Source organism: Hibiscus syriacus, unplaced genomic scaffold (genome assembly GCF_006381635.1).
Source record: "Hibiscus syriacus cultivar Baekdansim isolate YM2019G1 unplaced genomic scaffold, ASM638163v2 tig00110926_pilon, whole genome shotgun sequence".
Taxonomy (NCBI): Eukaryota; Viridiplantae; Streptophyta; class Magnoliopsida; order Malvales; family Malvaceae; genus Hibiscus; species Hibiscus syriacus.
The window spans coordinates 584,700-610,624 of NW_024062913.1; the positions used below are offsets into that span (position 1 = coordinate 584,700).

The 25,925-nt window shown below is 35.9% G+C and overlaps 1 protein-coding gene across 1 annotated transcript; it reads left to right on the plus strand.

The window, feature by feature from the left end:
• The first annotated feature begins 503 nt into the window (after positions 1-503).
• On the plus strand, positions 504-3,382 carry LOC120146420 (receptor-like protein kinase FERONIA). The gene has a single exon (XM_039159986.1). It carries the CDS (start codon positions 566-568, stop codon positions 3,263-3,265), a length of 2,700 nt encoding a protein of 899 aa, XP_039015917.1. The 5' UTR covers positions 504-565; the 3' UTR covers positions 3,266-3,382.
• Positions 3,383-25,925: the final 22,543 nt, after the last annotated feature.

Here is a 25,925-nt window from a genome sequence, read left to right on the forward strand (position 1 = left end):
GAGATGTCTTCCACTAAACATTGGGTCCTAGTAGTCAACTCATTTGTTGAAACATTTTTCTTTTTTGTTGATTGTCTCGTTCCAAGTTAGTCCTCATTAATCTAGATCGATATGAGTCTTACATTTAATTTTAGTGGGTGAGTCCTAACGAGATTTTCTGTATATACAGGACTTAAATCTGAAATATTACTTAAACGATGAATAATGTTTCATAAACTAGTTTAAGTTTTAACATAAGTTGGCAGTTGGAGCTGGTTTAAAGACCCACTTCCCTGGGGTTAAGCTGGATTGTTTTGAACCTTGGAATACAAATTTTGACTTCTAACAGCAAAGTCAATTTTAATTGAATTAATTAACAGTAATTTCTTACCAAACCAAGTTGTTCACATTGGATCAATCTTTTTTTGAGTAAATTTCTTCAATTCACACGGATGCTACAGTTCACCTTTTTTCTTATATATTCCAAAAACTCTAGACCGGCTTTTAGTCGAAGAAACAGAAATTATAATCCCATTCCATTAAAATATATTTACATAGACGAATAAGTCAGTTTTCACTTACTTCCATGGAGAAATTCTCTGTAATAATTCTCATCACCATCCTTCACTTGGTCATTTTTGTTGCATCGGAGCAGACTGTTCCAACAGATAACATAACCCTGAATTGTGGAGCTCCTACAGACTTATATGCTTCGGATGGCAGATTTTGGGGAGGAGACAATAACTCCAAATTTGGACCTTTCGAATCATCTTCCCACAACAAATCGAAAACCTACGGAGCTGATAATCAAGGGGGCTCTGTCGAAACTGTGCCACATATGACCGCCCGAGTCTCCGGTTCCGAATTCAATTACACTTTCCATGTTACTCCAGGCCAGAAGTTTGTTCGTCTCTACTTTCATCCGGCTTCGTATGGAGAATATGACAAATCCAAGGCCTTTTTCACTGTCAGAGCTGGTTCTTTCACTTTGCTGAGGAATTTCAGTGCTTTCCTTGTTGCTGAATCACTGAATGTTAGAACACTTTTGAGAGAATTCTGTTTGAACGTGGGAGATAATGAGGTGTTGAACCTTGTTTTCACTCCATCCCCTAGTGCTTCAAATGACACTTACGCTTTCATCAATGGAGTCGAGATCGTCTCGATGCCTACGAATCTTTACTACAGGCCACCTGATCAGTTATCGTCCGGTGTCCCTTTCGTCGGCCAGAGATATGAGGTCACTATCGAGAACGATACCGCACTTGAGAAGGCATATAGGTTGAATGTTGGTGGCGAAACCATTTCGCCCACGGAAGATACTGGCCTTTTCAGGCTTTGGTCCGATGACTCCGATAAGATGACAACCGATAGCTATTTCACTATCAACACTACAGTTCCAATCAACTACACGATCCCAAGATACACGGCGCCGGAGAAGGTTTATCGGACTGCACGGTCTATGGGACCTAATCGTACATACAACGAGCGGCATAACTTATCATGGAGATTGCCTGTGGATTCGGGATTCAGGTACATGGTAAGGCTTCATTTTTGTGAAGTACAAGATCCGGTGAACTTAATAGCCGATCGTATGTTTGAGATCTTCATAAACAATCAGATAGCTGAGGCACATGCTGACGTGATTTTATGGACTGGCGGCTATGGCAAAGTTCCGATTTATAAAGATTATATTGTGTTGGCATCCAGGGTGGGAAACAAGAATAGGCAGAACATGACCATAGATCTGCACCCTATCGTTGCGTTTTATGTTGACGTTATACTAAATGGGATAGAAGTGTTCAAACTGAGCAACTCTGATGGCAATTTAGGCGGAGTGAACCCTGAACTACTGGTGGCTCCACCACGATCAACGTCTTCGGATTCGTCCAATTCTAGAGGTGGAAGATCCAAGAAGGGAAGCCTGCTAATTGCTGGTGTGGGATGTGCTCTTGGTTTGATCACCCTACTCTCTTTATTGGCTTGCACGGTTGCTTGGAGACAAAGGAAGGGAAAAAATTGGCTTTTCTGGTCGATGAATCAAAAGGAAGCAAAATCCACAATGACCTCATCGTTACCAGATGAATTATGCTGCCATTTTTCACTGGATGAGATGAAAGCTGCTACCAACAACTTCCATGATGATTTAGTAGTTGGGCAAGGTGGATTTGGGAAAGTATACAAAGGTTTCATGGATGCAGGTGAAAGAATAGTTGCAATCAAGCGCCTGAACCCTGAATCAAGACAAGGTGTTCGAGCAATCAAGCGCCTGAACCCTGAATCAACACAAGGTGTTCGAGAGTTCATGACGGAGATCGAGATGTTGACTCCGCTCCGACATGCTCATTTGGTGTCCTTAATTGGATACTGCAATGAGAACGGTGAAATGATTCTCGTGTACGATTTTATGAGAAACGGCACCCTCTCGGATCATCTTTACGGCACAAGCTTTGCCTCTGATCCTCTGACATGGAAGCAAAGGCTGGAGATTTGCAAGGGAGCTGCAAGTGGATTGAACTACCTTCATACAGAAGTGAAGCATACTATTATTCATCGTGATGTGAAGACGAGCAACATTCTCCTAGATGATAAGTTCACTGCCAAAGTTTCGGACTTCGGGTTATCGAAAACCGACCCCAAAGTCGATACACTCATAACCGGAATAAAGGGCACTCGAGGATACTTGGATCCAGAGTATGCTCGGGGTCATACATTAACAGAAAAATCAGACGTATATGCATTTGGCGTGGTGTTATTCGAAGTATTATGTGCAAGAAAAGCTCTGGATACGAAATTGGCAGGGGATAAAATGAACCTGGCACATTGGGCCAAAAATTGCATTGAAGATGGGACTCTGTACAGGGTCATCGATCCAAATTTGATTGGAAAGATAGCTCCAGAGTGTTTTAAGGTGTTTGTTGAAATTGCAGAAAGTTGCATAGCAGAAGTGGGAATCAACAGGCCAACAATGAAAGATGTCATGGAAAAGTTGGGGTTTGCTATAGAGCTGCAGGAGGCTGCTGATGTTGAGAAGTCGAGGATTGATCCCGAAAGTGAATGTAGCTATCCGGATATAGTGTTCCCGGTTGCTCGCGACATGGACTTTGACGGTGAATCGTTCGGCGATACGGAGTTTGATACGAGAGTATACAGCGGAGTCGGTATATTAGACTCTGACGCTATTGGACTGACCTATCCTACTATCGATTCTAGCACATCATTGTATCCCTTCTCCAGCACCACCACACAAGAAGCACCGGAAACTAGACGAAAGATTGGAGCATATTAACAATATAAATGTAAAATAGGTGTGTTTAATCAGTTTCACACGATGTTCGCTGCTTGTTTGATTTTGTAAGCCAGATCGTATCTGTTCATGCTAGTACAATTACAACCGTTGTAGACACTAAATTTTGTCCGGATTTTCATTTGATATTTTTTGTTAATATTAATATGTTTTATTATTACTTGATTACTTTAATTAGCATTATTAATCTATTTTTTAATTAGTTTTATTAGTTTAGGGGTTTATTATGTTTGTTAATTAATTATGGTTTAATATTAAATATATGCATGTATATAATACTTGGACATAAAATATGTACTAATATTATCTTTCATTTCTAGGGTACAACCTAACAACTGATTACAATAGACCCAAACAGAGGCCCATACAGCAAGCTCAAAGAACTGAGGTTCAATTTTACAAATGAGACTAGCCTAATTTTTAGGGTTTATTATTGAAACCCTAGAGAGCCAGCTTCAGTGCCGTCGTCACTGCGACCTAGGATGAGCCACTACCGTTGCCGCCGCCTGCGTCAATTCTGAAGCCACCACTGTTCCAACAACAAAAAAATCAAATAAAAAAATCCGTCAATCATAAGAAAAAAAAACAACTCCAAATCGACGAATTAAAATCTCATTTAATGCTCCGAACGATCCCCATCGGAGGCCATCATCGCCTGTCATATCTCCAACAATTCTGTCAGATAGGCTCCCTGTTTCAGCCATTCGCACATGCAAAGAAAAGAAGACAAAAAATATGTAATTTCTCTGATTTTTATTGTAACAGTGACGGTTAATATAAAACCCCAAACCAACCAATGTAAGAGGATCTCTCCCTCCATGGAGAAACAATAGAAAACAGAAAGCAAATTTCAGAAATCCAAAAAAATTTCAAGGTTTTTCCTTCACTTTTTTATTTCCAGAATGCTCAGTTCTTTTAGAGCAGAGGGAAGTTGCTGTCTGTAAAAGAAACCGAACCTTCACAGTTCACTAGTTTCATTCGTGTAAGGAAAGTGAAAGCATGCACCACTTTTGATAGTATATTGATATCATGAGTTTCGAAATCTTTGGAGTTTGTAAACATCAACATTCTCCTCTCTGCTAGAATACTAAACTTTGAAATGCTTGAAAGAGACGCACTTTGCATAGAGGTAACCTCCTCCACAGGTGAAGATGAGCATTCATCCACCAATTCTTCACGCCCTTTTACGCTTAATTCATGCAGTGATGGAAAACACGAACCGAACAAATGAACGAGGGTATGTTCAAGGAGGGCAAAACTTTCGAGATAATGTTCTGAAAGAAATTAATTCACGAGCTAATGCACTCCCAAGATTAATTGCTCAAATAGGGTGAAATCCACAGTGTCGCCATGCACTCCGGGCGACCTACCCTTGCTCAAACAGAGAGAATGAACGTGTTGCATGGCACATGCACGTCCCAACACATAGGTCGTCATGTCCTCCGGGCGACCTACCCTCGCTCGGCTTCCCTCGGATTCCCTCGCATAGCTCGTTCGGATGGCCTCGGTCGGATGGCTTCGGATGCTCTCGGATGGCCTCAGTTGGATGGCCTCGGATGCCCAGCGTGTTGGGATGTGCATGACACATGCAATCTCTTGTAGCTCGCCGGGAAGACATGGCGACCTAGTAGGTCGCCCGGAAGGCATGGCGACCTACGGCCAACACTGTGGATTTCACCTTATTTGAGCAATTAATCTTGGGAGTGCTTTATCTCGTGAATTAATTTTTTCCTGAACATTATCTCGAAAGTTTTGCCGTTCAAGGAGGGTTTCAAATCACGATCCGAAAATGTGATAGCGCACGCGAAATAGCGGTTTCGCCGTCGTTCGAGTTACCCGCACTAGCGCCCGTGACGGCCGCAATCATGATAAACCCGAAATTACCGAAAACGCGACCACGACTTGAAACCCCAGTTCAAGTATCTAGGTTTGTGAACGAACCGAACAAACACAAACGAGGGTATGGTCATGTTTGTTTGTTTAACTTTAATCGAACAAATAACGAACACAAACATAAACGAACAAAAAAGTTCTTGTTCGTGTTCGTTCGTTAAGTAATGTAGCTTGTTCATCTTCGTTCATTTAAATAATAAATGAACACAAATGAACAAACATAAACGACCACAAACGAACGAATGTAAACGAACACAATAAAATGAACATAAACGAACGTAAATGAACAAAACAAACGAACATAAACCACAACAACAATAATCACGTAAAAGAACATAAATAAACAAAACAAACGAACATAAATGAATTTATTTTACAAGAAAATCTCAAAAGTCTTGAAAAAGATTTATTTTGAGGCTCCGAGTCATCTCCGACGATTCAGTGAAGAGACTAGACATCAATGGACAAAGACCAAATAGCGTGGGACGTAAGTGATAAGATTAAAATTTGAAAATAATTTTTTTCTTATTTCCTAACAATTTTAGTATTATATTATATTTAATAGTTTTGGATTTTTTATTCGAATTTAAAATTAATTGAATTTAAAATATTAATGAGTATCAGATTAAATTTTTTTTTTGCGTTAATATTTTAAATGGGTCTAGAGAGATTAGCCTAAACATAAATGAACGAAAGTAAACGAATATAAACGAACATATATGAACAAACATAAACGAATATATTACCCAGCGTTCACGAATGTAAATGAATGAATGAATGAGCAATATGTTTGTGTTCGTTCATTTAATTAAACGATTACAAAATCTTGTTAATGTTCGTTCGTTTAATAAATAAACAAAGATAAACAAACTTCTCATCGAACGGTTCGCTGAACGTTTGGTTTGTTTACATGACTACAAGGGTATGTAAGATTGAAGACGGGTTGGCAACCTTCCTATTAATTGAGGACATTTTCTGATTGAAAGCTTACGGAGGCCGGGGAACTTGGAAACTTGCTCATCACCTTCACAGGCGTCCCACTCCTTCCAGTTTAGTACTCTCAAAAGACAGTCTCTAAAGATGAAAATACAATTGAATGATTTTCTCCGAATAACTCACTACCAATCTTGTGCACCTCATCCAGACTAACAATTGAAAGAATTTTTAGCAACGGCAACCTTCCAATGGGTGGTAGTGATTTGCAGTTTTTACAACCGAGTAGCTTCTAAGATGACAAGTTCCTCAAGGAAGAATCGACTATCCAAGTATAGAACTTTGCACCACCGTAATTTTTAATGAGATACTCAAGCTTTTTGGGAAGATAAAGAGAGTCCAACACTAGTTCTTTTAAGATTGGTTAGATTACCAACCCCTATAGGCATTGTTTCTATCGAGCTCGTACCTCTGATATCAAGATAATGCAAGTTAATAAAATTCTCCATATTTGAGGGTAATTTTTGAAGCAGGAAACAATCTTTTAATAATAAAGTTTCCAAATGGTAAAGGGTGCATAATGAATCAGGTAAACATTTGATCCGAGTATGGGAAAGATTTAAGTAGCGTTTATGTCTCAAATTTTCCACAAATTCAGGAAACTCGATGATTTTATATCCACACATTCAGGTAACATTGACACTAGATCTTGAAAATATTGGTTTCCAAAATCTTTAATTTGATGTTTAGCTTTTTGTTGCAAGAAATCTTCTGCACTCCATAACATGACTATCTCTTCTTCAAATTCGTAATCTTTTGGGTATATGGAGCATTATGCAAAGCAACGTTTCAAATGAGAAGGAAGATGATGGTAGCTTAAACTTAACCGCAGTGCAAGAATAATACCACTGATTTTCTGGTAAGTCCCAAATCTCGCTCTCGTATATTCTTTCCTTTTCATTAAGATTTTTTGTTGTGCGTAAGAAGCTTCCAATGGCTTTTGTTGGTAAAGGCAAGCCGTTGCATCTTTTTCACTATGTTCTCTCCAACTTGTTTAAATTGGAGATGTACATCGAAATTTCTTGCTCTAAAAGCATGCTGAGTAAATATGGACAGACAATCATCCTGTGACAGTTTATCCAAGTGAAAAACTTTCATTGAATCCACATTAGATGAAGCATTTTGAAATGAAGTAGTTATAATAATCTTGGTCATTACACCAAAGGGAGACCGTAAGATGATCCACTTATCATAACTCTCATTCCAAAAAATCATCTAAAACAAGTAATAACTTTTTCCCATATAACTTCTCCTTCAACGTGACTTGAAGTAAATTCATGCCATTCACATCAGGTGAGGAAGGATCGAAGGATTTCCACTCCTTGAGCTGCTCGAAAACTTGCTTCTGATCAGCAATGAAGTTGAGTGCAGCATCGATGGACTTGCGGAGCAACAGATCCAAAATCTTGGAAAGAGCAGTCTGTAATACCTGATTTTTGCCCGGTATAGTTTTTTTTTTTCCAAAGTCTAAACATTTTATTGAAGTTGATTTTGAAGCCCAAGACATCAATTAACTTGCAACAAATTTTTAAGCAAGATCCAAATATTTTCAGTACATGATGTCTTCTTGAGATGAAACCATCTTTCAGTTAGCTTTTCAACTCATTTTAAAATGCTTCAATCGAATATCGGGAACTAAAGAAATGCTCATTTTAGCAAAGAGAGTGCGTGCAAAATATTTGATACGTGTCAAATACGAAAATTTTAATTTATTTTGAATTTTCAATTATTTTATTCATTATTCGTGAATAAATTCATCTTTATACTTTCCATTATTTATTTAGGGAAATTTAAGATTTTTTTATTATTTTAAGATTTTTTCTTTTAAATAATATAACTAGCATTAATAAAAAGATGTTACTTTTTTTTTGCTTGGGTTTTTGAGAACCTATGAATAGACACTAACAAAAAAATTCAAACAGTAAAAGAAAATTTTTGATCAAGGTAATTTTTTTTGCATTCTTTGTTCAATTTCTTCTTGTCATTTTTTCCTTCATTTAAAAAAAAAATTGTTGGAGGAGAGAAAACCTAGGAATAAGAAAAAATACTCTTAAATTAATATTCATAGATTTCTCATTCCTTGAGGTTTCTCGGTAAAAATCAAATATCATTTTTTTTATTTTTATATTTTTTCGTTGTTTCGACCAATTATAATCTTTATTTTTTTTACTCTAAAAACCCCATGTTGAATGACAAAAGATCGAGGAACAAGGGAAAAAGGGTTTTTAGATACATCTTTATAGATTTAGCTAGGGATGACAAACGGGCGGGTCGGGTGCGGATACCCCCTCCCCCATCCCCATACCCACCTAATATTTTTCAATCCACCACCCGCCCACCACACATGATGGGTATAAAATTTCAAATCCACACCCGCCCACGTGGGTATATTTTCAAATACATCCCACACCCACTACCCACTAGCGACATACCCATCTAGACCCGCCTGACAGTAAACTAATGAGATGTTGGAGTTGGTTCCCAAACAGTTCGTGATGGGGTAGTAGCGCATGTTTCAATTTGTCAGATGAGTAGCTCTACGAATGTTATGGAGACAGATTGTATGGAGCATGTAGTCGCAGAGCTGGATTGTTGTGTTGCTTTCGATGTTAATGCTCATAGTGCGCCTAATATGGGTTTTGAGGGGCTAAAGAACATGAAAACTACTGCTTTTGATGTTAATGCTTATAGTACGACTAATTTGTGTTTGGATGGGCAGCATGGGCTAAAGAACATGGAAAGTGACGTAGTTAGTGGGATTATGGGTTTAATCAAAGAGCCGAATATTTCCCTAATTAAATACCAGATTAAAGACTAAATATCCTTAATATTTGGATAAATTATATGTTATATATTTATACAATATTAAAATTTATAAATTAGTCTCTAAAATTACACCTAAATCTATAATGGTCCAAAATTTAATAGATATTTAGCCGGGTGGGCGGATGTGGGGCGGGCGGATGCGGGGCGGGTAATGTTTCAAACCCATTACCCGTCCACCACCCACGACGGGTACCACTTTATAAATCCACACCCGCCCACTACCCGCTAAAATTATACCCATCCCCGCTCCAATTGGAGCGGATGCGATGCGGAATCCACGAAACTGTACCCGTTTGCCATCCCTAGATTTAGCCCTCCTTAAGGTTTCTTGATGAAAATCAACGGTGGATGTTAAATGATTTTATTTATTTATTTATTTTGATCTAATTTTAGATATTATTTAGATAATTTTTGGGATTAACATTCAATTAAGTAACTTGATGACCCAATTTAAATCCCCGTGGGATCAACATGTTTTTACATGGGTAGGAGATGATTGATGTCGTAGTCCCACTATTTTCTTTAAAGTTTCAATCTATTATTTTTTAATTAATTTGATTTTAGTCCCTCTTAAATGAGGCTTTCAATTTTATTTTAATTCATTTTAATTCTTTAACTTTTTCCCCCTACTTATCTTTCATTTTGACTTTAATATATTTTTAAATTTGAATTTGTGTTTTAATGCTTTAGTTTTTATCATACGTTTTTAATATTTTATATTATTATTTCATCTTGATTTTGATTGTTTCCATTTTGTTATGTTTAATTTTGTTTGAAACTTTTGTTTGATTTTATTCCTTTTTAACTTTACTAAAAAAATGCTTTTTTAAGTTCTTTCCTTTAATATTTCATTCATATCTTTGTATTTATGTTTCGTTTATTTATTAATCGATTGAGTATTGTATTTATGTCGCATGACTTCTAATTTCTTTTCTCTATTTCAACATTATTTTTTTTTTGAAATAGCTGGTTGCATTAACAATAATAGAGTGAAACCACAAGATCAAAGACAAACTTAAACAAAGAACACCCAAACACAAAAAACAAACAAAACTAGAAAACTCGGAGTACAGCAGACTGCAAGTAATATCTTTCCGAGAGAGACAAAGATAAGAGAGGTTCAAACGCTCGCTATCCTCTTCAGCAGCGACGGTCCCGCCTGGGGGAGCTTCCTCAACCCAGAATCTCTGTTCATTGTGCATCCAACCCTCAGGAGCAAGGACGTGAGTAGAATTAGTTGTAGTGCGTCCAACAAAAGAGAATGAAACACACTCAAACGCTTTAGATATCTCGTTTATGTCACAAATGATTGGAGCGATGAACGAGCCATCCACGACTGGACAACATAACTTCTTAATCCTTCAAAGATATCTCTTTTAAACCCTAACTCCAATGCAAATGTGACAGCCTGAAAACACGAAAACTCCTCTGCTACAAAAGCATCCTTGACAAATGTGTGAGGAATAATACAAGAAACCAAAACACAACCGGTTGAGTCGCGACCTATCTCACCTGAAACAACCTCCATGGGCTGTGCATGGTAAGCAGAGTCAAAATTAAACTTAACCATTCCTTCTTCGGGTGCTTACCACACAGCCTGGCTTCTCGTCAATGCAAAATTAATTGTAGCATCAAAACAACTAATCTCCCTGATATAAGCTAGCAGCAAAACAACCAATCTCCCAGATATAAGCTTCATTAAAAGATTGAGTATGATTGATTGATGGCACTAATCCTTCATGAACCACCTTATTGCGAGTCGACCAAACAACCCAAATAGATACCATCAACACCACCTGGAGTCGCATAGAAAGGGAAAGGAATAATGCTGATAACCAGAACAACCAATAGGTATTCTCAGGAACGCTCGAAAAATGCACTTCAAGTCCCGAAAGAAGTTACCACGCAAACCAATAGTCCCGCATCAGATGATCAACGGTTTCGGGATAAGACAAGCAGAAGCAGCAAAGTTGTTAACATAAAGCCTTCACGGATGTAAATTGTCAAAAGTTGGCACAAAATTATTAACAATTATCCACATGGTGATTTTAACCTTAGCTAGAAGAGCAACAACCCACATCTCTATATAAAACTTGGAAACACCCATGGCTTGAGTATCCAGAGACCCACCTTGACTAACAGTCTGAGCAGTCCACAGTAACCTATAACCGCTCTTCACAGTGTAATGCCCCGAACCATCAGGATGCCAGACTAAAACATCGACCATACCAGCTTTGAAAAAAGTAATGAAACAAATCGAAGACACTTGCTCATCATCGAAGAGGTTCCTCAACACCTTATACTTCCAAGCACGAGTGGAATCATAAATAATATCAGAAACTATGGTATATTATTATTAATATTACTCATGTTCATTATATTTACATTTTATGCAGGCTTAAATGGAAGCGCACGACATCAGGCCCGAAGCCCAATGAGCCTAAACCATATTACAAACAACTGGGCCCCAGATTACAAAGAATTGATCCGGTTGAGGCCCAACTACATCCAAAATCCAGCAGCTTAACCCGATCCGACCAGGTTGTAGCAACCCGACCCGGAATTCGACCAGATCCTACCCAGCAACTTCACACGACCCGATTCCAGGAATCACCACTTCCAGCATCCTATGTGCAGCACCATGACCGAGTTGCCCACGTGAAGACATGGCTCTGTTGCCCATGCTCCACTGTCACCCGTGCCCATGCTGCTGAAGCCCCACGCCCGACAGCACTCCAGCACTCCAGCAGCCCACGCCCTGCTCGTGCACACCCTGTCAAGCACCACGCCCAAGCAGTCCTCGGCTCGGCTCCCCATCACCATGCCTGTCGGCCACCTGCATCGATTTGCTGCCAGCCCCGTGCCAATACCCTAGCAACATCAAAATTATCAAGGGGATTCAACACAAATAAAAAAAATCACAAAAAGCCATGATCGACAAAAGAGAAGAGGAATAAAAAGGGGGAAAAAACGCAAGCAAAGACGAAATCAGGGATCAACCAGAACAAAAATACAAACACAAAAGGGAGGCTTTTTATTCTTTTAGGGAGATTCGAAAGGAGAAAATAATGTAAACAGTGTAGTTCGTTCCCATGTATTCCAATCAAGCAGTGTAACAGGGGTCTTCCCCATTTTCTTCGAAAGTAATAGAATTTTTTTGAGGAATTCGTCATCATTCTTTTTGATTTCTAAAGTGTGTGTGTGCGTGTTTATTTTAAAAGCAAAGATAAAGAAAAAGCAACCAACAAGGGGAAAATTATCATCAACCACACCCAACCATTTTTCCCAAACCAAGGAAGATATCAGAAAGTTCCCTACAGCTGCAGCAAGGTATCAAACAAAAATAACAAAATCAAAGGAGATTCAAACAGAAAAAAGAAGTATAAAACCTTACCGTTATTCTTCTTCGGTGACTTTCGTCTCTTCGTCGGAGCAAGGAAATCCCGCAGCCATCGAAGTTTCGAGCTTGGTTTCGTTTGATTCTCAAAAGGTATAGGTCTCAGGTTTAGGGTTAGATCGGAGAGGAGCGTGTTTTGGTTTAGGCCATGGAGGCCGTTTGTGTTGAGGTTTCGACTGAGAAATGGGGAGAGTTGGGAGAGAAGCGTGTCTGAGAGTGAAGGAAGGGAGTTTGGCTCGGTCTTAGGTTGGGTTTAGGTTTGATAACATCAACGGGTGGTGGCCGGTGGAAGCCACGGGGCCTCTGGAGGCTATAGGCGAGGTTTATAGAAGAATAAAGCAGAGAAGAAGCCATGGGTTCTGTGGGGAGAGAGTTTGGAGAGGAGAACAACGTTGGGGAAAATGGGTTTGGCAGAAATGTGGGTTAAGGTTTGATTTTGCCCAAGATGATATACATATATATATACGCTAAAACGATGATGTTTGAAGGTATGCAGGAAACGACGCCGTTTTATCAGTGGAGGAATTCCCGTTTCAGCGCCTTATATGGTTTATTTTCAGATTAAACCCTTCCCTATTTTGCTCTAATGCATTTTGATCCATGTTTATTCTTTTAATAGTTTCTGATTTCACCATCAATCTTTAAGCGTGTTACATTTCAGTCCTGAGTTGTGTTGTTTTATTTTTTTGTTACTTTGCATATTTGGCATAGATTTTTCATAGTTTTTATTTTAGGCATTAAGTTGAGTCTTTTTTATTTTTTAATTTGGTCTTTATATTTTAGGTGCATTAAATGTTACTCCTACATGCTGATTTATTTACTTTTTGCAGTATTAGACATTTAACCTCTGAATTGTTGCATGTTTCTTTTTAGTCCTGTTTATGTGTTTAGGGTTTATTCTAATTTTAGTCCTTTATGATGTTGATTTGTTTTAGTTTCATTGTTTATTTTGGTGTAATATTCATATGTCCATTTCAATTAATGTTTTGTTTGTATTTAAAGTAGTGAAGGTTGGTTTAATATAATTTGGTCCTTATTTTAACAAGAATGATTATTTTCTGAAATTTGTATTTTTACTTGTTATGTTTTTGCATTTAAGTCACATGGGTGTATTACATATTAATATATATATAGTTTATAATTTATAGTTATAAACATAATGGAATCTTTGTATTAAAATGCCACATTGCATGATATTTTTAATCATAAAGTTTGCTTAATTAATTTTTGCATGGCATCATTTTTTGTATAATAGTCTCACGTGCATAACTCGACATTATTACATAATTGGATTAAGGGTAATACCCTTTTAATTTAAAATCGTTCTAAGTGGGCTGTCTTAACTCATTTGAGGTCCGCTTTTAACGATTTTAAAATAAAAGTGTATCCTATCAGTGACACCTAAAAATTGATTTATCACTTTAAAATTTGGGAATGGAAGAAAAAGAAATAATCGACTATTTAAATTTATCGAGAAAATGTTGTTATAACTCATTTAAGATCTAGTCTCGATATGTTTAAATAATCGAATATTTTTTATCTTTCTAAAGGATGAGTAATTTTAATTTAACCTATTTTGGTGCTTTTGAATGTTGCAAAATTTGTATGTTATTGTTTTGTCGGGGATCATAAATTAAATTAAAATTAAATTTGTAAATTTCATTGCAAAGACGTTAATTAATCGACTAGGTACCGATTTAGGGCGCTGTGGGGGGTGCTAATCCTTCCCCACGCGTAACCGACTCCTGAACTTATTTTCTGGTAACGCAGACCTCAATTTGTCGTTTTAATTAAAATTAATTTTTATTTAAAATGACGAAACGTTTTTGGGTGCCCAATCACACCATAATCAAAGATTGGTGGCTACTTCTCGAACCGTATGTTTTTTTACCGTAAAGAAATTTTTAAATTTTCGAAACGAGAGGTTTTTTAAATCACATTGTTTTTAATTAAAAATCATTCATAAAGAGGGATAATTAAAAATGACGTAGTTTTTAAAATCTCGCCTTTAAGGGAAAAATCGTTTCGACAATAGTGAATATTGATATTACGAGGTCTAACCCTTCCATCGCCATAACCATGTAACCATGGATCATTCCAAATATTTACCTATTCACCCGACTCAATTTGCCAACCATAATTTTTTTCAATGAGACCTCTAGTGCTCCATAAACTCTGCCAAATGTACGACGAATTTGAACCCAAACTGGCACTGAGAAAATCGCCTCTGGGATAATATCTCGCCCGAAGAACCTTAGCTAGAAGACAATTCAGATGAGTAGTAAGTCGCCAACAATGTTTTGCAAGAAGAGCGACATTAAATTTACAATGGTCACAAAACCCAAGTTCACCATCCATTTTGGCACGAGTAAGAAAACTCCAAGTGCTCCAATGTATTCCCGACTTAGTCGTACTGCCTCGCCACCAAAATTCTGCCATAGCCTGCTCAATTGAACGACACAAAGATGAACGGAGAAGCAAATAATGCATTGCGTAAACGGGAATAGCATGAAGCACACTCTTGATCAAGACTTTTGTAACACCCCCAACCCGTACTCGACCCAGATACAAATGTTGCATTCACTATTCAAAACATTTAAAACTTATAAAAATGATGAAAATTCAAACTTTCATTAAAATAGAGTTAATAATTTACATAAATACCGTCAAAATAATACAAACATTGATCAGAGCATATGTGAATTACACTTTCCTATATGTCAACATCTATAGTATAACAAAATACATACGGTGGATTCACTTCTGATCTGATATGCAAGTGAAGATATGATGCTCTGTCGAACCTAGGTCTGATCCTCTTGCTTCTCAATACCTACGTGTATAACACTTACACGCTAAGTCATAGACTTAGTGAGGCATAAACTTATAATAATGCATTTCTTATGAATATGAGCATGTAATATAATATTCAACTAAAATCATCAATATCATTCATAATTATATTTCATTTAATATGGTTCATTATAACCAGTACTAATACGATAACATATAATGTAATACACATACTTTTCATATTCTTTATAGGCCCATGTATATACTGAGAACTTAAGATATTCGAGTACATGGAGGTTGTGCACATCTGCTGTCACCACAGCTCGTATCAGTCCCACTTAGTAACATATGAAAGTTGTCCCTAAGGACCTATGAATATATCTCGAAGGACCTATGAAACCCTCTAATTATGGCATGCCAACTATATGGGCATTAGTATTATATTTCATATAAGTATGTACTTATGTCATTTCCCTTGTAACCCCATATATATTTTCTTCCATCATATTCACATGTGCATATAACCATTAATCTCATATGATGTAACATAAGTATTGGATTACATTCACATGAGTTATATAACATGTATAAAATCATAGGTAAACACATATAACTTATGCATGTTTTTATAAAAACTATAATGTTTACATGTTCATAACTATTAAACTATAAAATTAACCTAGGAAATAAACTTATCACAAGTCTTATTTCCATTGAATTGTACCTATATTATGCACTCACCTTGGCCTCACTAAATTCTAAATCCACTTCTATGATGTCCTTTCTTTCAATCGAATCTTAACTCAGTGGTCGCTCTGGAACTTGTTTACGCTCGATGTTTACATAATCATACATTAATACATATCAATATTCCTAATAACATACTCTGATTTCTCATTTCTTAAACTAAAGGAAAATTCTATTTTCAATTTCCCTTTGAAGAGGTATCGATACCCACTATAGGGTATCGGTACTACCCTAACTGAGGATATCGATACCTATACGGGTATCGGCACCAAATTTTCATTCAAAATTTCAAGGTATCAATACCTCCCCTATGGGTATCGGTGCCTATGGTATCGATACCATTTCCCATGTATCGATACCCTTTGAATGCATTCACAATTTTACTCTTGAGGTATCGGTACCTGTTGAAGAAGTACTGATATCCCCTTGCCCAGATTTCTTTTTTAAGCCCGAAAATTACTCCAAATCAACTAAAACACTTCATATTTCACCCCCTATCATATTCTTAACTCACATCCACATGCTTAAACTCATTAATACTCATTTATCACATCTTAAACCTCAAAATCCTATCATCCACATGGAATTTAAGAATCAAACTCAATTTTCAATATATTCTGAATCTAATTCTAACACTTCATACTTCTTAATTCAACTATTGACAAGTCAAATTTAGTCTCAAACTTCCTTAAAGAACCATCTTCCAAGATTTCACTTATTCCCCTCTTTTCTTTAATCCCTTCTATTCTCTTCAACTTATGGTTTTAAGACAATTTAAGTTTTCCTTAAGCTTAATTATCACCTAATGATCAAAACCAAACTTGAATTTCAACTAATTATCAACTAGCAATAAAACTTACCTTTACTTTGGGTCTTCACGTATGAAGAAGAGAGGAGAAGAAGATATCTCTGGAAGCTTAGATTTTTAGCTTCATTGTCTTCCACGTGGGTTAATATAACCATAACCCAAAATTAAATTATTCCTTGCAAATGGCCATTTTGTCCTTTAATTCCATCTTATTTGTAATTCAATCCTACACAATATTTTCCATATAAGTCCTTGAATTATTCAATTATTCTACTTTAGTCACCAAATTTTGAAGTTTAACAATTTAGTCACTAACCCGATATTGAGGATGTTACAAATCTCCCCTTACGGAAAATCATCCTCGAGTTTTCATTGCATAAAAAGATAGAGGTACTGATTCCTCATGTTCTCTTAACGCTCTTACGTTGCTTCTTCTACCTTGTGATTTCTCCATAACACTTTAACCAATGGAATAGTTTTGTTCTATAGTTGCTTAACTTCGTGAGTCAAAATTTGAACTGGTTCTTACTCATAAGTCAGATCAGGCTAAACCTCTATCTCATTTGGGGTAGCAATATGGGAGGGATCAGACCTATATCTTTGAAGCATTGAAACGTGAAATACATTATAAATCTTTTTCTATTTCCGGTGGTAAAGCTAATTTGTATGCCACTGGTCCAACTTTCTGAATGATTTCATAAGGCCCAATAAAATGTGGACTCATTTTTCCTTTTTGTCCAAATCTCATCACCTTCTTCCATGGAGACACCTTTAAAAACACTTTATCTCCGACTTAAAACTCAATTTCTTTCCTCTTCAAGTCTGCATATGACTTCTGTCTATCTGCTGCAGCTTTGAGATTCTTATGGATCACATGAACTTTCTTTTCTACTTCCTGAATCAATTCAGGACCAAGAACTTCTCGATCCTTAAGTTCATACCAATTCAAAGGCGTACAACAATTTCTCCCGTATAGAGCCTCATATGGAGCCATTTTCATACTTGACTGATAACTATTGTTGTAAACAAATTCAACAAGTGGAAAATATTTTTCCCATGATCCTTTGAATTCAATCACACATGCTCTCACCATGTCCTCTAGGATTTGGATAGTCCACTCAGATTGCTCATCAGTCTGTGGATGAAATGTTGTGCTAAAATTCAACCGAGTCCCCAGTGCTCTATGCAAAGATTTCCAAAACCTTGATGTAAATCTAGGGTCTTTATAAGAAACAATGGAAATCGGCACACCATGTAATATGATAATTTCCCTGATATACAATTCGACATACTTATCCATGGAGAAATCAGTTCGCACCGGAATTAAATGGGCTGACTTAGTCAATCTATCCATAATTACCCAGATTGAATCACTTTTGTTTAGGGTCAAAGGTAACCCTGTCATGAAATACATCGTTATATTCTCCCATTTCCACTGAGGAATAAACATTGGTTGCAATAGTCCTGACGGAACTTAATGCTCCGCTTTGACTTGTTGACAAGTTAAACATTTGGACACAAATTCAATAATGTTCCTTTTTATTCCTGGCCACCAATATCGACTTTTGAGGTCCATATACATTTTGTTTCCTCCAGAATGCATCGTCAATGGACTACAGTGAGCTTTCGTTAACAAATCATTCCTCAACTCATCATTATCTGGAATTACTAGTCTTCATCGATAGTATATATTCCCATAGGCTTTAATCTCATAATCAGTAATCTCTCCGTTTCTCACTTGCTGTAATTTCTTTGAACATTTTTCATCTCTGGCTTGCAATTCTTTGACTCATCTAACCATGATGGCCGAAGGGATAATTCCGCACATAAGGCACCATCACCATTCAATGACAACTTAGCATCCAAAGCTCTTAAGGCTACAAACATCTTTCGGTTTAAAGCATCTGCCACTATATTTACTTTTCTAGGATGGAAATCGATTACTACATCATAGTCTTTAAAAAATTCCACCTATCTCCTTTGTCTTAGATTCAACTCCTTCTGAGTCATCAGATACTTCAAACTTTTATGATCTGTATACAAGTAACATCATTCACCATATAAGTAATGACGTCAGATCTTAAGGGCGAACACTACTGCAACCATCTCAAGATCTTGCGTCGAAATATTCTTCTCATACGGTTTCAATTGCCTCGACGCATAAGCCACAACCTTTCCCTCTTGCATCAATACACATCCCAAGCCATTATAGGACGCGTCACTAAAGACCACATAGTTCTTACCTGACTCAGGTTGCACCAATACTGAGGATTTTGTCAAAATCTTCTTTAACATTTCAAAGATTTTCTAACACTCAGGAGTCCACACAAATGCCTCACCTTTTCTCATCAGCTTAGTCAAAGGTAAGGCTATCATCGAAAAGTTTTTAACGAACCTTCAATAATAATCGACAAGTCCCAGAAAACTTCGAACTTCTGATACATTCTTGGGAACCTCCCATTCTAGAATGACTTTTACTTTCTGAGGATCAACTCGAATTCCTTCCGCATAAATCACGTCCCCAAGAAACGTTATCTCATTCAACAAAACTCACATTTCGATAATTTGGCATACAACTTCTTGTCTCGTAGAGTTTGCAAAACTATTCTTGTAACACCTATAACCCGTATAATTATACCTATACAGATTATAGATGTCACCCGAATTTCTAAAAACCATTTAATATTTTAAAAAGTGATTTAAAATTTATTTTCTTAAAATGATAAATGATATTATAAAAATATCACATCATATGAATTATTCTTCATTATAACAAAGTTAATTCAAAATATTTTTTTGAATAGTGAACAGTGTATCGATGCACCAAACTTTCAAATAAAAAATGTGTATCGATGCACTGCTATAGTAACTGCTATAGTAATTTATGAAAATTACATAAAACTCATAAAAACTTAACTTTTCTTCACTCTAAGGTTACCATTTTGTTTCCAAATTTGTTCAACAAAATAAATTGAACATTATTAATTACATGTCACTATCTAAGTCAAATTCCATCATAGGATGTCTTACTGATATTGAAATATACTCCTCAATGCTTGATGTCCCTTTGAACTCTTTATTCCACTACTGGCTTTTTACCTACACGTGAAAATCATCACACGCTAAGTATAGACTTAGTGAGTCAATTAAAACAATAAACAGTGTACTACAATTCATGCATGAATTTTAATGTCAAATTCAAAATGCCATAAAATCATGTTATTTGCATATCCAATATTTTACCATGTTCAAAATAATATAACATTTCTTATAAATAAATTTACCATTTATCCCATAAGCTTGTAAGCTTATTTTACCAACATACTTACCATTTATTCCATAAGCTCTTAAGCTTATTTTACCAATATACTTACCATTATTCCATAAGCTCGTAAGCTTATTTTACCAATATACTTGCCATTAACCTCATTTATCAATCATTATTGGAATCCATACATTCCATAGGGAATTCATACAATTCATGTAAATTTCCTTTTAATATTAGCACTCTCAGTGCTCTATCTAGAAAATCATACGCTTAGTATGCTTCCCCTTTCATTTTACCACACGAAGTTCCCTATTCAAAAATCCATACCATTAGTATAATTTTGTTACCATTTTAGCACATGAAATGCCCTATGTGAAAATCCATACCATTAGTATGATTTCCTTATCTTTGTAGCACCCTTAGTGCTTTATCTGGAAATCCATACACTCAGTATGATTCCCTTACCTTTTTAGAACATAAAATGCCCTATTTGGAAATCCATATTTTCAATATGATTTCCTTATCATTTAGCACACTCAGTGCTCCATATGGAAATCTATACACTCAGTATGATTTCCTTATCATTTAGCACACTCAATGCTCCATATGGAAATCTATACACTCAGTATGATTTCCTTATCATTTTAGCACACAAAGTGTCATTCGGTAATCACTATACATACGTCAATAAATTATGTTATTTTAACCATTACCACATGTATGTACATAATTAAATGCACTCACCTTGACTCTTTATAATTTCCAAAATATGTGCCTCACTATTGTTCACAATAAGCCCTTTTATACTTGACTTGCTTCAATCGCAAATCAATATTGATCTGTATAAATCACAAATTCATAATAATACATATGTTAGTATGGTACTAACATAAACATATCCCATAATAATTCCATAATACACTTGAACTCATTTTCTATCAAAATACTCAATACTTAATAATTCCTATTAACATTGGAACCAACTTTTCCAATTTACTCAAAATGGTCTCTTACCATTTAACTTCATTTCCAAGCATCCAAAATATATTCAACATTTAAACATTACTCTTCATCTTCTAATCCTTTTCCACTCAAATTCTAAAGTTTTCATATTCAAACAATTCGAACTACCTTTAAAGAATTAGTATTATGTATTGATCTACACACTGGAATTAAATTATGTTTCTTCCTTTAAAAACTAGACTTGAATAATAATATATCCATATAAAGAAATCCTTCTAATTCATTCTGTACAATTTATGGTGAATTTTTAAAGTTGACCAACAGAATATGTTTTGTGCAGAATTCTGCTGCCCGATTTTCTGACCTTTCATCGGTTAAAAATTCATATCTTTTTGTATACAACTTGAAATTGATTCCCGTTTATTTTAAACAGAACTAGATCAATATATGAACATAATATATAAAAATAACCTCCAAATTATTTTTATATAATTTCTGGTGAATTTTCAAACCCACTGCTAAATTCAAAATATAAACTGTTTTCTTTAACTTCATCCTTAGGTTCTTCATCAATTCTTAATACCAATTCTTTCAAATCACATAACTCTTCAAAACCCATAAAACACAAGAATCAACATCCCCTTCATCAACTTAAGATGAACTTGAACATGAACCCTAGTAATATTCATGTCAAAATGTAGAGAATTGAACGTATAATATTTTCCTAACTACACCGAAGTCTAACTCTCAACAAGATTGCTTCAAAATTCAAAACAAAATACCTACCTTGCAAGATGGAAGGTGCCGGCCCTTGGATGAAGAAGAAGCTGTATTGTTCCCCCATTATTGTTATTCTAATGTTAATTTAGATCTAGCACATGCTTAATATAATATTATAATAGAATTTTTTTTATTCCATTCAATAGAGAATTCCATTTTTGCCCTTAATGAATCTTCCTATTCGCCATAAAACCAAGCCATCTGATCCTTATCATATTACAAAGTCAAATATGAATTAATTTGACTTTTATTTATGAAATTCCCCTTGAATTTTCAAAAATTGCGTTTTAGTCACTAAATTCCACTGTTTCGATTAAGTCTGAAAAATTGTACAATTCCAAACCAAATTTATCTGATATAAAATATTAACATAATATTTCCAACCAATTTATAACATCCTTCCAATTTTTGTAAAAATCCAATTTGATTTGAAATACCGATTTCCTTACCGGCTTTAACCTTTTCTAGTTTTTATTTACTAAATTTCCAAATCCAAAAATATGATTTCTATAAAACCCCACTCTCAAGAGTAATACATCTCTTTATGGAATAGAATTCTTTTTATGAAATTTATCACTTAATTCCCTAAAGTTTTTCCCAATTTTCTACTTTGAGCATCACACTTTCAAAATTTTCATTTTGGTCATTGTCTAAATTTTGGGGGTATTACAATTCTCCCTTCCTTAAATAAAATTCGTCCTCGAATTTTAAGACTTTCTATAAAAATCCTAACCCCCTTTCCCTTGTAATTTCATAACCCTAATCTAGGGTTACACAGATTGGTAATACGTGCTCACGCCTTATCTGTAGACTTCTTCTACAATAGCTCAAGATGAATAAGTCGTTCCTACGCCTTAGGCGGGAACCTCTTCTAGTCTTGCCAATTCTTAAATCTGATATGAAAATATCTACACCTTTCCATATCATCCTCTCTTTCCAAAGTAACGTCCTCGACATTATGATTTTGCTAAATCACTTTGACTATTAGAATCGTCTTGTTACGCAGTTATTTGATTTCTCGAACTAAGATCCGAATTAGTTCTTCTTCAAAAATCAAATCTAGTCGTATCTCAATTTCCTCTGATGCAATGACATGTTAAGGATCTGATCGATACTTTCTAAGCATTGACACATGAAAAACATTGTGTGCTTTGTCCAACTCTGGTTCTCAATTACCTCCAGAGTTAATGTTAATTGATAAGCCATCAGTCTAACTCTTTTTAATATCTCATAAGGTCCAATAATTCTTAGACTTAATTTTCCTTTGTACTCAAAACACAAAATTTTGTTTTCCAATGCGATACTTTAAGAAAAACTTTATCACCTTGTTGAAAACATTTTGATATTTCGATATAACAAATTAAGTTAAATGAATTTTAAGATTTTCCAAAATGATTTTCTAAAGTATATTCGATAAAATTATTCGAATATCAAAACATTACTCCAAATATTTCAAAAATCATTTTTAATCCTTACTTAAGTGTAAAATTAAGTTTTAATCTTAAAACAATTTCAAAATAATCTTTCAAAGTATTTCGAACCATTTCAAAGCCAAAAATTCCAGATTGCTCAGAGGGAACCGATTCCCCACCAAGGGGGTACCGATTCCCCCCTGAATGATTTGGCTCCTAGATTTCCAGAATGCTCGGAGGGAACCGATTCCCCCCTGTTCAACGGTCGAAATATTTGAATTTTACACTTAGGGAACCGATTCCCTATGAGGAGGAACCGATTCCCCCCACGCTCCAAGCTGTTTTATTAATTGCTTTCACACTAGAACGGCTATATGATCTTCACTAATCATCCCCAACGTTCATAAGTGATTCAAGGTGTATTTAAACAAGTTCTGAAGCCCTTGATCAACAAGAAATTATAGAGAAACAAGAGAGAAAGCATCAAACATCAAGTTTGTGCAAATCAAGCCAATTTTCCTTTCAATATTCATTTTGCTTTCAAGAACACCATTTTTGCTCATTTGTAATTATCTTTGAGTGTTCTTTTCTTGTTCTAGAATTGTGCAAACATCTTACCTTGTGAGGTTTTCCTTGTAAGTTTGCAAATTTGTAATCTTCTCTTTGGGAAAGAGTGTTCTCAAGAATTGGGGTATATTCTTGAGGGTGTTGTAAGGTTATCTCTTTGGCCTCAAAAGAAAGAACAAATTAGTGAATTTGTTGGAAAATCCTTAGTGTGGATAGCTAAGGTAGTGGACGTAGACTTTGATTGAGAAAGTCAAACCACTCTAAATCGCTGTGCAAATCTTTTCAATTTTCTGCAAAAGCTTCCACCAAATTTTTTAATTGCCAATTCACCCCCCTCTTGGCCAATTCCGTCAATCGATTAACTCAATAATTGGCATCAGAGCCTAACTCATTTGAAGGTTTAATCACCTCTTGAGTCGATTCGGGAAGAGTTATATCGATTATCAAAGTCATCAATGGCCTCTGCTTCAAACTTCGACTCCGGTCTCGATTCGATGCCCGTTAACAAGCCTCCTTTCTTCAATGGAGCTAACTATGCTTATTGGAAGAATATAATGATGTACTTCATTCAAGCAAGTGACATGGGAGCATGGAATGCTGTAGAAGAAGGATACATCAAACCTCTCACTCATCCAAGGTTGTGGAGTGAAGGAGAGACAAGAATGTTCCAGCTCAACTCCAAAGCCATCCATATCATTTTTGTGCTCTTGGACCAGATGAATACGGAAGAGTTTCATCGTGTACAACCGCCAAAGAAATATGGGACAAACTTCAAGTCACTCATGAAGGTACCGATGAGGTAAAGAAATCTAAAATTAGTATTCTAACGCATAGCTATGAAAATTTCAGGATGAAACCAAATGAAGATATCAAAGCTATGACGGATAGATTTTCAACGATTGTCAATGGTCTCAAATCATATGGAGAGATCATTTCAAATGAAAAGCTTGTGAGGAAGTTAGTCTACTCCCTCCCAAAATCGTGGCAATCAAAGAAGACGACAATCATCGAGTCTAAGGACTTAACGTCCTTAACTCTTGAAGAGCTAATTGCGTCACTCCTCACTCATGAAATGATGCTCGAAGATGAGGTGGACCTCGACAAAATTGACAAGACACCAAAGGATAAGGAAAAGAAGAAAAACATTGGAGTTGCTCTCAAATCCACAAAAGATGAGAGTGATTCGAATAACGATGACGATGACGAGGAAATGGCATTGTTTGCCAAACGGTTCAGAAAAATGATGAGACCTTATCGAGGAAGAAAATTCAAACGAAATGAAGGCCTCAAAAATGAACCGAAAGAGAAGGACCCAATCATTTGCTACGAATGCAAAAAGCCAGGGCATGTTAAATATGATTGCCCACAATTGAAGAAAAAGGGTCAATCAAAGAATAAGCACAAGGCTCATGTGGCTACATGGAGCGATGAAGAAAGTTTCGATGAAGAGGAACAAGAAGTAGCTAACTTGTGCTTGATGGCATTTGGGGAAGATTCTAAGGTAACCTCTAACTCATCCGATTTTGATGATTTATCCTATGATGAGTTATTAGAAGAATATAATGGGTTGGCTTCGGATTATGAGAAATTATTTTTAAAATATAAAAATGATGTTTCAAAATTAAAAAGTGAAAACAAACTCATATCCAAAACCAACAACGATCTTGAAAGTAAAATCAAAGATTTGCAAATCAAACTAGAAGAGTTTGAAAAGAAAAATTTAGATTTGCAAACTTTACTTTCAAAGATCAATGATGATCATCAAAAGAAAATTGATGATCTTAAAACTTCTTTTGATAAAGTTGGAACAAAACATTTTGAAAAAAGTGGAAATTCAAAATCCAACTTTGTTAGAAAAAGTTTTAGAAACTACAATCATAGAGGTCCCCAAAGAACCTCTAATGGAAAAATCGTTAGAAGTATGTGGGTTCCTAAAGAACTCATTACTACTAAAGATAAAAATATCCTACACAAATGGATACCTAAGGGGACTAGGATTTTGGAAACTAATGAATATGGACCCAAAAGAATTTGGGTACCAAAAATCAAAAATTAATCTATGTTTGTAGGGAAAGGAGCATTGCTACAAGGCACGAGAAATAAATTCAAATTCATGGTACCTTGATAGTGGATGCTCAGGACACATGACCGGAGACAAAAGCCGGTTCATTGAGCTTAACGCCAAAAATGGAGGA

Coding starts and splice junctions, on each gene's coding strand:
- LOC120146420 (XM_039159986.1), top strand. CDS start 566: ATGGAGAAATTCTCTGTAATAATTCTCATCACCATCCTTCACTTGGTC.